Source organism: Quercus suber, unplaced genomic scaffold, assembly GCF_002906115.3.
Source record: "Quercus suber isolate HL8 unplaced genomic scaffold, Cork oak 2.0 scaffold_266, whole genome shotgun sequence".
Classification (NCBI taxonomy): Eukaryota; Viridiplantae; Streptophyta; class Magnoliopsida; order Fagales; family Fagaceae; genus Quercus; species Quercus suber.
The window spans coordinates 194,181-206,746 of record NW_027069722.1 but is presented as its reverse complement, the minus strand read 5'-3'; the positions used below and the strand labels follow the sequence as shown (position 1 = coordinate 206,746).

The 12,566-nt window shown below is 31.8% G+C and overlaps 1 protein-coding gene across 1 annotated transcript in view; it reads right to left on the bottom strand.

Annotated features, from left to right (window-relative positions):
- LOC136061569 (ruvB-like protein 1) overlaps nucleotides 1-4,989 on the bottom strand; it is a 29,769-nt gene extending 24,780 nt beyond the window's left edge. The window contains exon 1 of the mRNA XM_065781442.1: nucleotides 4,700-4,989. Coding sequence (XP_065637514.1) covers nucleotides 4,700-4,989 — 290 coding nt within the window. The remainder of the gene's footprint in view (nucleotides 1-4,699) is intronic.
- Nucleotides 4,990-12,566: the final 7,577 nt, after the last annotated feature.

Genomic DNA, 12,566 nt, shown 5'->3' with positions numbered 1-12,566 from the left:
GGGGGGGGGGGGTGGGGGTGGGCCATGGCCCTCCAAGCAATAAGGTAGCTCTGCCCCTGTCCATTAAACATAAACTCAATCAAAATTTCTAAAATTTCTATAGACTTGTGAACAATTGCATCTCATTATAGGAACAACCAACAGAGCACTAAAATTAAATCCTCAGCAAATATAAACAAACCGAGAAACATAATCCGATTCCACAAACCAATTCAATCTCAAACAACAAATATAAAGTTTCTCAAAACAGAACCCACAAACCCACTAAAATTAAATCCTCAGCAAATATAAAGTTTTGACATTTCTTAGAAATTCAAAACAGAACCCATAAACCCACTGTTTCTCGGCAACAAAACAGTGAAACCCATTATATATAAACACTGTTTCTCACCTTTTTTTTTGGGTTTTCACAGACCACGTAGACTGATCGAAGCTCTGTGGGTGAGAGTTTTCTACTTCGGTGGACTTTATCAAACTTTAGGAGGAGAGGCCTGAGACGGTACACCTCGTTGTGGCTTTACTAGACTCTTCACCGAAGCTGATGAATGTGAGAGTGGAGATTGAGCGAGAGAAGAGAGTGACTGAGAGTGGAGAGGGTGAGTGCGAGAGAAGAGGGTGACTGAGAGTGGAGAGGGTGACTGCGAGAGGCCAAGGCCCTGAAGTGTGAGAGTGAGAGGGAGAGGGTGAGTGAGAGACCATGACACTGGAGAGGTGAGAGAGCTCTGTGAGTGAGAGTGAGTGAGAGATTGGAGAGGTGAGAGACTGTGAGAGAGAGGCGTTATTTTTAAAAAATCTCCTATTAAGCTTTGATTTCTCTGATTTCTCACACGTGCAAACTGAAACGGACAAGACAGGTGACCATAATTGAAAATCGAGTTTCTGAGACTCGGTAACCGAGTTTCTAACCCTCGAGATCTAAGTGTCGTCCACGTCATTATAAACGCCAGGTGTACTCCACGTGGATGCTCGGTCAGAACTCGACTCTATAAGACTCGAATTCCAGGTGTACTCCACGTGGCATTAGGACACGTCAATCTAAAAAAACCGAGCCTAAAAGAGTCGATTTATTCAAGTAGAAATCGAGTCTTTCAGACTCGAGATGTTAGTAATCAATATTATTTTTAAACGGGGCCAACTAACTGTATAGTTGTACAGTTATGGTTAAATACCAATTTCGTTCGTGATTGAACTGTAGATAGATTTAAGTGATTGACTAGCAAAGGCGTGTGGATACATAGTAGTAGAGTCTACTGTAGGAATTGACATTCTGTGGCTCGAGATAGTCTGTACAACTAATAGTCTATAGGAATTGAATTTTTTTTTTTCCTTCTTTGTTTTTTGCCTAGCAAAAGTGCAAGTGACTGTGATATGCTTATTTCTCATTCCGTTAGGTGGGATGAAAAACAAATTTCATTTTCCAACCAGTTGCGACGTTATTTGCAAAGAAATTAAAAAAAAAAAAATACAAGTTCAATTAGTTTGCTATCGTTTCAAATCATCAAATTGATGGTGACTGTGGACATAAAGAGTTAAAAGGTCTTTGTTGTTTAGTTCTTTTCAGCCCAATTGCGAATCCTGTTTGCTGAGTTTAAGGATTTTGCACTCGCTGGTCACTACTCATTCTTTAATGAAAATTAAGTGTTTTTATACATTTTTTTTTAACATATATATATATATATATATATTAACTTTAAAAAGTTTTCATAGATTCTAGTTAGCATAATTGGTAGTCTCTTGTTGTTATCGGTTGAAATTTTCTATTATTATCTATCCAAAAAATAAAGTTTTTGTTCATAAAAATAAAGGGAGAGGGAGAATTTTGAAAAATTATGAGGGGCCATTAAGTAAAAATTGCTCTTAAATTAATTAATTTTGTTAAAAAAAGAAGAAGGAAAGTGTGGATTTTTTTTTTTTTTTTTGGGTGCTCTCCCTCTTTGAAGATTTGAATTTATACTTATGGAGTGATTATCGTGTTAAGGATGTGCGGTTGTAAAAGCATAGATTTTGAATAATTAAGGCATGGACCTTGTCTCCCTGCAATCCATCATTTAAATAAAAGAAAAGTGCTATAAAAAATTATTTTAAAAATAATTGTTTATGCTAACTAAACTCCAGCCTTATTTTTGAGATTGCAATTATTCTTAAATGGTTGAGAAAATTAAGAGTTAAAAAAAATTTTAAAAAAAAGGAAAAAAAAAAAAAAAAAAGAGACATTTCTATCACAACCCTTGAATAAAATGAAGTAAAAAATTACTAGTTTTGAAAAATATTTAAAAAAAAAAAAAAACTGATTTCGGTCCGGTCCGGTCTAATCCAAAACTCACTGTTCTCTTATTCTCTCTCTCTCTCTCTCTCTCTCTCTCTCAGCTTTCATTCTCAAACCGTCGAACTAAATTCCAAACGGTGCACTCTCTCTCTCTCTCTCTCAGCTGAGTCAGCCCAGCCGATTTAGGGTCTTTTTATGTTTATTTCTCATTCTCCTTTCACTTCTACTCTCTCTCTCTCTCTATGTCTTCCCCCACAATCAGCAACTTATTTTCAAAGTACAAGTACCATATAAACTCTGGGTTCTGCTACCTATTTATTCTTCTTCTTTTTCCTTTTCTATTAGCTATTTCATATTATCCAACAAGTACAAAAATATATGTAATATTATCAATACGATTTTATATATTATTACCCATAAATAATTCTCAGATACAAATTGAAATATCAGTATGATGTCATTTAGGTACTCTTTGACATGCAATTATTTGGTTTTTTTTTGCAATCTGTTAAGAACTTAAATGATGGGTGTTTTTTATAGTTTTAATCGAGTTTTGAATTAATTGATGACTAATTTCTGCATGATCACTTTACAACAAGGTTGTCAAAATCGCGATCTGGATCGTAAAATTGCACGATTTTACGATCTCACCTCACCAAAAAGATTAAAATCGTAGCAGGATTGTAGGTAGGATCGTGTAGGATCGTATAGGATCGTAGGATCGTATGGGATCCTACCGATCCTACCATTTAGCTTCTTTTTTTTTTGTTTTTTTGTTTTTTTTTTAAGTGGGCTTCATTTGGGTCATTTGGGTAAGTCTAGTATGATAATCCACAGTCCACCTAAAGGTCCTAAACCCACAAGCCCATCAAAACCCAATAATAAATTGAACCAAATTTACTCCTATCTTAACATTAAATCTCAAAAAGCCTTTAGTATTAAGTTTAACGTTTTCAAAACCTAAATATTTTAGAAACACTAAGCTCCAGCAGACCAGCACCTCTGTCCTGCGCCTCCACAGTGCTCTGTCAAAAACCCAGCCCCTCTTAGCCCTCTCAATGGTGAGCTTTCTTAAGTTTAATGTTTTAAAAAAACAAAACCTAAAATATTTAGAAACATTCAATGCTAGCACCTCAGTTGGCGCCTCCTCAATCCTTTGTCAAAAACCCAGCACCTCTAGCCCTCTCAATAATGTTGTCGTGAGCCATCCCAACGTTGCCTTTAAGCTTTCTGGTAATTTGTTTTGGTAGTTAGAAGTTTATCATTTATTTGTACTTTGATAGCTTGATTCCAGATTGTTGTGTTGTGTATATGATTTTGACAAAGCTTTTAAGGTTTTTATTTTTCTATTTTCAAAATTTTTTGTAATGGATGGATTCATATTTTAAGTGATTATGTAACATACAAAGTCACTATCAATAGGTTTTTTTGCTTAAAATCTAAAAATAGGTAGGATCTTACGATCCACAATTCGATCTTACGATCCACGATTCTACCTACCTCCCACGATCCTACGTAGGATCCCGATTTTGACAACCTTGCTTTACAAGACCAAAGGCCTATTTGTGTTTGTACATGCATAATTCTGATAAGTGGCTAACTAACTAGCTGATCCAGTAACTACTTATGCCAACTTGCAAAACTACTTCTAAGTTCTAACAATCTTCCAATTTGTTACGTGCATTAACAATTGAACACATTCACTAGTTCCTGAAACACTCGCACACAAACAAAACTTTTATTAAGCTTATGACAAGTTGAATACATTGTACGTATATAAGCAAGTAAAGTGCAATCAAGTTTATAAACACTATATAACATTAAGCATATCTTGATCAAACAAGGTCAGTCATTAAAGAATGACTACAATGAACATTTAGCTAGTAAATGCTCATCCAGACACGCAATGCAATAAAGACCAATCACAATGATTAATTGCATGTCCAACACACAACCAATGCAAAATACACAAAGAATTTGCATCTAGGATATAAAATCCTACAAGGGTACAAGCGTGTGATACTCAAGATAGTTTAGCAACATCTAAGAGTACAAAAAAATGCTACAAAGCAGTGAGATAAACAAAAGTATTGAATATTAAAAACCAAAGTACTTAAGCTTTAAAAGAAAGCAATAAACTATCCAAGAGTTGTAAAAACTAACAAAGTTTAAACCAAACAAAAAAAATGCTAAACCACCAACAATAAACCAATAACTATGCTCTCTTCCCCCTCAACTGTGCATACTCCCCCTCAAAATTTTCTCCCACTTTTTTACCAGAATGGCCAAAAAGGCTAGAACTGCTCAGACTCTAAATCGGATCCCTACTCCATTGACATATCCTCAATCTGTGAAGATAGTGCAGTAATCTGCCCATGGATGTATTCAAACTAGTCCACGGTGTGCTGCACGTGGGATTCGAGCATGCCATACATCTGCTCTACCCTAGCAATGAGGCGATTAAGATGATCGGGTCCTCGTGCTTGTGCTTGAGAGGATGGTTGAGTAGAACTTTCTAGTGCTGAGGTGAATCTGTCAATCTCTTCCTCAATATCTCCACCCTTTTCCTCAACATGATCCCTTGGTATTTGAGAGACGCCAATTTTGGATCTGGTGATGTGAGCTTTGCTTCTAGTCACAATGTTTGCACCAATGGGATAATCTCTTTGTACTGTAGTGATGCCGCTCGGAATCTTGAGTCTAGTCTTTGCAATGAGACCCATGATGAGAGTGGGGAAGGGCATGATAGTTCTGGAGTTCCTCTTGGTAATGCTCTTGGTCAGAAGATGGAAGACGTGTCTACAAATATCAATTTCTTTATGTGTGAAGAGATTGTATAGGAAGATGGTCCTTGGTGCAGACAATGTTGTCAAGTGTTGTGCCCATAAACTTTTTGTTTCTTAAATGGTAAATTGAGGTGCGTACAACTGTGATTTGTTAGGCAAATCAAGTAGTGCTGTAAATTTTTGTTTTTTCCATCCCTGGATGTTTTGTATTCAACTACATATTACCATGAGAATCTAATTTCGTGTACCCCAAGTATTCTCTCATAGAGTTACCTTTCAATAATGGTATGGAGTAATTAATAATTAGTGCTTCAAGAGTAAAATGATGTGATATATTACTATAGCAATGTGATATATCTTCTTCTTACATAATCGTAAGTTCTACTTATTAAATTTAGGGTGAGATTTATTATTCATGTTAGAGGAGAGAATACCATCCCGTTATGCTATGAGAATTTCTAATAATTTTCAATTATGGTATGAAGGTTATAAGAAAATTCGAGCAAAATGGGTAAATACCCTTAATTTTAAATCTATATAACAAATACCCCTCTTTCCAAAGTATTTAACAAAAAGCCCCTGTTTTTAAAATTCTATTTTAACAAAATCAAGTTATAGGTAGAACCCAATATTAACAATGTCAAATTTTATGTATATTTTGCTACTTAAAATTTTTTGAAAATTTAAGTGGAACTCAACATTGCGAATGTCGAGTTCTACTTAAAAAATATATAGAATTCGATTTTGAGGATATTGAGTTTTACATAGAACTCAATTTTGTTAAAATTGAGTTCCAAAACATGGGTATTTTGCTAAATACTTTGGAAAGAGGGAAATTTTGCTACATAATTTTAAATTAAGGATATTTACTCATTTGCCAAGAAAATTCAACTTTCTTTTAAGTTTGACATTGTTTTCCCCAAAAGTTTTATAGTTCAACAAACATATTTTGGTATTTTCAATGAAGATGTCAAGGATTTAAAATTAAAACCCGCACCCAAACTATCAAGTTATTAAGAAAAAAGAGAGAAGGTTTTACTCTGATCTACAGGACCATATTATGATGCCGCATTTGCTTTTTTCCTTATATTTGACATAATAAAATTAAAAAAAAAAAAAAAAAAGATAATTAGATTGTATCTATCAAAAAGAGAAAATTGTTATCTCCATACATGTTAAAAAACAAAAATGACATCTCCATAAATAGACCTTTTATGCTCACAAATTATATAATCTTAAAATCCAACTTACACAATCCAAGTTCGCCTAAAAAGTAATTTTATTTAGACTACTAGTACAAGATAAAACGTAGGTACAGTACATATGTACTGTTTCATAGGTTCCTCTTTTAAAATTCAGTCATATAATTTTTTTTTCATAGGATGAACTCATGAAAGAGTATTTTAGTTAAGTACTATCACATGATTGAATTTTAAGAAGAGAATTTAAGAAAACAACACCTAAATATTGTACCTAAGTTTTTGCCCTTAGCACAATATATTAAAACTATAAACTATACAAGTATGCATATCAATATATGGACTTGATTTTGACAATCTGCTACTCAAGAAAGTTGATTTAAGGGTTTTCCTTTACTTAACAGAAAAAAAATAATTATATAATGGGTTTTGAAGGAAGAATTTAATTCTTAAGTGGTTCATACAAACACAACATTTGTTCAACTTCAAAAGGCCTCATCTTAGCGTGGTGTTTCATACACCGTACATGTTGTAATTTCTTGTTTTAACAATTTAACTTCTAATCGTATCAAAAAAAGAAAAAAAAAAATTAACTTCTAATATTTAAATATTGAACAGAGAAAACATTTGTTCTTAACTTGATCAATTACAACAGGTATCTTAATAAACACAAAATCTTTGCATATCATCATTGATTACTTCACTAATCAACACATTACATGCGTAAATGCTTGCTGGAAACATGCACCATCTCCATACTCTTGGGGAAGAGCAAGTACAATAGTTAAGTGTTTATGGTGAAACCCGAAGTAATCTTTTAAGAAGGCAACAAATGTTTTGGTTTCTCCAAATACCAAAATCTCATTGTTTATATCTCAACAAACCATTTCGCAACCAGAATTAGATAATACAACAATATCCACCACTTCGGAATTTGCTGCAAGAGTAGTACTACATGATCAATTAAACTATATATCCATAAATTTTTTCGTAGTTCACACATGCTCAGTGGCCAAAATAGAGTCAAGTATATTGGGTGAGTACAATTATTTAAGGATTGACTATAACATGTTATTCAGCATTTCGCCTTATCATAATTTCTTTATGACAAAATTTAGGGCTAATTATAACTTACTCATCTGTAGTATTTAAGTTGTCTTCTTTATCTCTCTCTCAATCCTGCTGAATGTTCTTTTGGATTATTAATATTATTAGATGGTTTAAATATTACTAATGGTAACAATAATTGCTAGATATAATCACTAAATATTCAACAAACATTTATATATTAATAATACTCAATATATATCAGGCTTCGGAACTTAATATAGTGGCTCTAATGTTTGAATGTGATTTAATAGTATTTTAGAATTTTAACAATAAGTAATGTTAAGTTGTCTTTTTTAAGCAAAATAAAATAAATAAATAGATAGGTTGCAAATGTGGTTGGATTCATTAAATATATGTGGAACAATTTGAGATTAAATTGGTAAAATCTTATAGAAATTGGAAAGAGATTGGGATCTATATTTTTTTAATAAATTCGGATTTAAGTAAGTGCACCACCATTGGCAAGTGTGGTGTAGTGGTAGGAAGCCCTCGAAACCCATTACTTTAAACCAAGTGCCAAGAAGTCTTCAAGTACTACTATTGACCCATACTTAATATGCAGAAATTATAATAATGAGGTTGAGTAGTGGCACACCCTGCTTTGCACTAGTGGTACCCATAAGCTTATCAAAAAATCCAAGTGGCAATGTATCATGGAATGTGGGGCAATGATTACAAATATAAGTATCCCTTCTCTTTTTTCCAAAAAAAAAAGAAAAAAATTTAAGTGCATCGAAATGGACTGGAAAGGACCAAGTAGACCGAATAGGGCCAAAGTAGATCGAATAGGACTAAATGGTTCGTTATTGGTTCAAATTTAAATTTATTATTGAAATTATTTTTTTATCTCAATAATAACAACACATAATAATTTACTACTTAAAATTTATTGTAAAAATATTATAAATATAGTATTTCTCATTTTTTATGTGTCTTATTTTATTATTCAGTTAACAATTTTTTAACACTTTTAACAAAAAAAAAATTTCATTTTAACTAATTAAGTTGTTTCTAAACTAACCTAAAATCTAGACCATACATCATCAGTTCACACTGATCTATTTACAAAGTGAATTTCTCTACTTATTTACAATGCCCAAGGTGAATTTCTCGGCTTATTTACAAAGTAATAAACTTTTAAAGTTCTAGCACTGGCGGAGTGTGGACCAAGACGAAGAGAGAAAGGAAATAGTTTCTCTTTGAAGAGAAACTCTTTAGAAATAGTTTATTTAATTAAACTGACATTTTTTTTAAGTATTATAAATAAAATTAAAAAATAGTCAAAATAATATAGTAAAATTTACAAATAGTATTAAAAAGTACAATAAAATTTATGAATAGTAATAAAAATAAGTTGAATAGCAATAAAAATATATTAAATAGTAAAAAAAAATTGACTTTGTAAGCCAATGTCAGACGTAACCTAATTCTATGTATATCTTTTTATTTAATGTAAATTTTAAAATTTTAATTTTTAGATTATATGTTTTTTATATTTTCAAAATATATAAAACTTTGTTCAAATAAAATGTTATTTACTATTTAATCCATAAACTTAGTTTTTATACAAAATTTTATGAATTTTAATTGCATCTTTTTTAAGAAGAGACCAAAGAGGAGATTAAAAGTACGAGGTCAAGGCCCCACGTTAAAGTTAAATGAAAGTTCAATAAAATAATAACGAAAAACTAAATAAGTCAGGAAATTCCTCACGACAATTGTCAAACTCGGCTGGCTCTGCTTTTTAGATTACAGGTGGATTTCAATGTGAACTAGTGATGTACAATGTGGACGCATTCATTGATATTGACCAGAGGAGGCGTTGCTTTTGAGATATCAGAACGTGGGCCCTCAACTTCATTATCTCGGCTGGCTCTGCTTTTTAGATTACAGGTGGATTCCAGTGTGTACTGGTGATGTACAATGTGGACTCATTCATTGATATTGACTAGTGGAGGCGTTGCTTTTGAGATATCAGAACGTGGGCCCTCGACTTCATTATTGCTTGCACTTTGAGCTACTAGACTATTTGCTATTTGGTTTCTCCTCAATAATCAACCATTTCACGAGTTCAAATCTTCTGTCTTACTTTTCCTGTTCTACTCTATACTCTACTAATAAATACTTACCACATGTTCACCTAATTAATTAAATATTATCATTATTGATTTATTAATCCTACAGTTATTAATTAATAGTATCACGTGGCAAGTATTTATTGGTGAAGTATAGAGTGGAACAGGAAAAGTGGGACAGAAGATTTGGACTCGACAATAAGTTTATAATCACAAAAATTTCCACAAAAAATATTTTAAAATGTTGACAATATAAATAATAAAATAATATCAATAATAATCCGAAAAACAATAATAATGGAATAAATTTTACCCAGGACATCATCAAATGATATAAAATAAATAAGAAAAAAGAAGTATGGAATAGTACGTAATAAAAAAGATCAGAACTTCTTTCTAAAAAAAAAAAAAAAAAAAAATAAAAAAGAAGTATGGAATAGTACGTAATAAAAAAGATCAGAACTTCTTTCTAAAAAAAAAAAAAAAAAAAAACCCGAAAGCAAAGATATAATAACCGAAAGCAGGGCTAGCCTAAATACATATATATATTGGCTACATCAATTTCCGACTAACTTTAATCTCCTCTTTGGTCTCTGCTTTCATCAACCAGTTGCCTTTTGCTCTTTCAGTACTCTTGTGTTAACCAAACAAATTTCCATTTCCAACTTCTAACTATGGCTTGGGCTCTTGTTTCTGCTATCAAGGACCAGCTTAGATCTCTCATTACTTCAGAAGTAATTTTTACTTTTTATATATTACACCCCATTACATAATATTTATATTTCCACATGTCGCATGGGTCTGCGGCTATTTACTTATAAGTTACAAGTAACTGATCCATTCTCTATTTACAATCTGCATTCTTTTTGTGTTATATATCCAATGCATGGATCTGGGCTAATCTCTATAAACTTTATAAAGAGTTGATGACTTTTTCAAATAAGGATAATAGGTTTAAATTCAATCTCTATTAGTCATTTATATACAGGTTTAGGGCCTAAAAAAGAGAGTATTTCCTATTAATAATGGAGTAATGGGAGGAAATTTGTAAGATACTGTGAAAAAAAAAATCCCAAATTTTCGTTAACGACAAGAGTTTAATGGCTTTGTTGGGTTTAAATGTTCCTCTTTTGTGTTAGAATCTCATTTTGTCTCCTTTGTGTTAGAATCTCATTTTATCTCTTAATCACAACTTTTTGTATTGTCATCAATGAGCACATTTTGTTAATTGTCAAAAAGATGGAATTGTAAGACATTGTCTATGCTCTAAATCTGGTTCTGGTATTAAAAAATTCATATAGAAATAGGGACTAAATATTGGGCAGGCCGCTCGTAAATTTTAATATGATTTTGTTTAGGAAATTTATAGTATTGCTTCTGTAGGAGTGGGAATGATCTTATGTGGGAAACACGCTAACACTAGTACACGTACAATTAATTGATACCAGGATGAAATCTAAAGTTGATCTGCACAAAAAGAAGATATAATCTAAAGTTTATATTATATATGGTGCTCTTGCCTTTTCAATATACTTTTTGACTCATTGGTTAATTAGGTGGGTTTTTCTTTTGTAATTTTGTTCAGCTACTAAAGGTTAGTGGTAAGGATCTTCCAATTAACATGCTAGCTCGCAATTGGCAGCAAATACCCACCACAAGTTGTCCCTTAAGTAACACAGCCAATCAGGAATATAGCTCATACTTCATTGACTAGAATAAGCAGCACCGCGCAATTCACCTTAAGTTGTGAGAGAGAAGTTAAAAAAATATGTGTAAAAGTAAAATTGTGAAAAATTAAAGTCTAAATTTTTTTTTTATTCAAGGACTAAGATTATAAGTGATTTTTGAAACTTTCAATCTCAATCTTTAATTTGCAATTGCATTGTACAACACCTAATCTCAATACCTTAAACTTGAGGTAGTGGATTACAGGGAATAAAGTGAGGATACATTTGAAACCTTTTTCCTTTTCTGGGCTACAATTATGGTATTTCTACCTTTTTTACTAATTGGTGTTGATTTTGCTTTTGAGTAAGGTTAGGGATACCACTTTTTTTTCATATTATTATCATGGATTTTACATTTTTTTTTTTTAATAATGTGAAGTAGAATCTTATGATTCTCTATTCAATGTACAATCCAATCCATATGACCATCTCACCAGTCCTATGTAGGACTTTGATCTTAATAACCATTGTGTGAACTGATGATATACCACATAGACTTTATTAATCATAATTTGCCCTTAAGATAGTGGATGAATGTGGGGTTACAATTATGGTGCTTTTGCCTTTTCCACTAATTAATTGGTGTTGGTTTTGTATTTTGAGTAACAATAGGGATACCAATTTTTTTGGTATGATCAAAGTAACATCATGTTCATAAGGTCCACTAGTTGTGAAAATATTGTGACCCTAGACTTGTTGTTTTGGTTTTATTGACTACTATTTTTTTTTCTCAGCAAAGAAGTTTCTCAACCTTTCATTAATCAACCATTTACTCTTTTCGTTGTGTTATAAATCAAAATTTCCATTTCAATGTATGGCTCGGGCTCTAGTTTCTAATTTCTATTATCATGGAGCAGCTTAGTTTAATCATTTATTTTTCACTTAAATGGTAGCAGCCACACAAATTGTTATATACAACTGAAAATTCATACGATTTAACAATTTCGTTATGGTCATTAACTGATCTAAGTGCACCTGAAAATCGCAAGGTCTAGAGGTCATTACATAATGGATTTTAATTATTTTTGTTCTTTGAGTACATTGCTTTTAATTAATGTAAGTATAGTAAAACAATTTATATATATATATATATATTTTATAAATGTTGCAGTGATATGTCGTAATGAAAAATAAAAATAAAAAAGTGATATGTTATAAGTTTTTTTTCAAGCCAAATTATTATATGAGCATTCCCAACCAATCCTTGTTTCCACTTGTTCATACTTATTTTCACCATCTCTCTCATGGCTTTATATCCCTCTTTAATCTTTTAATTATTTTGACAACACATATTTAAGATTTTAATAAAATTTATGTGTCCCACATTAAAGTGATAGATGAAAATTCAGATTTTAAAGATTTTATTTGTGAAAGACTTCACGGTGAATAACAATTTCTAAGTA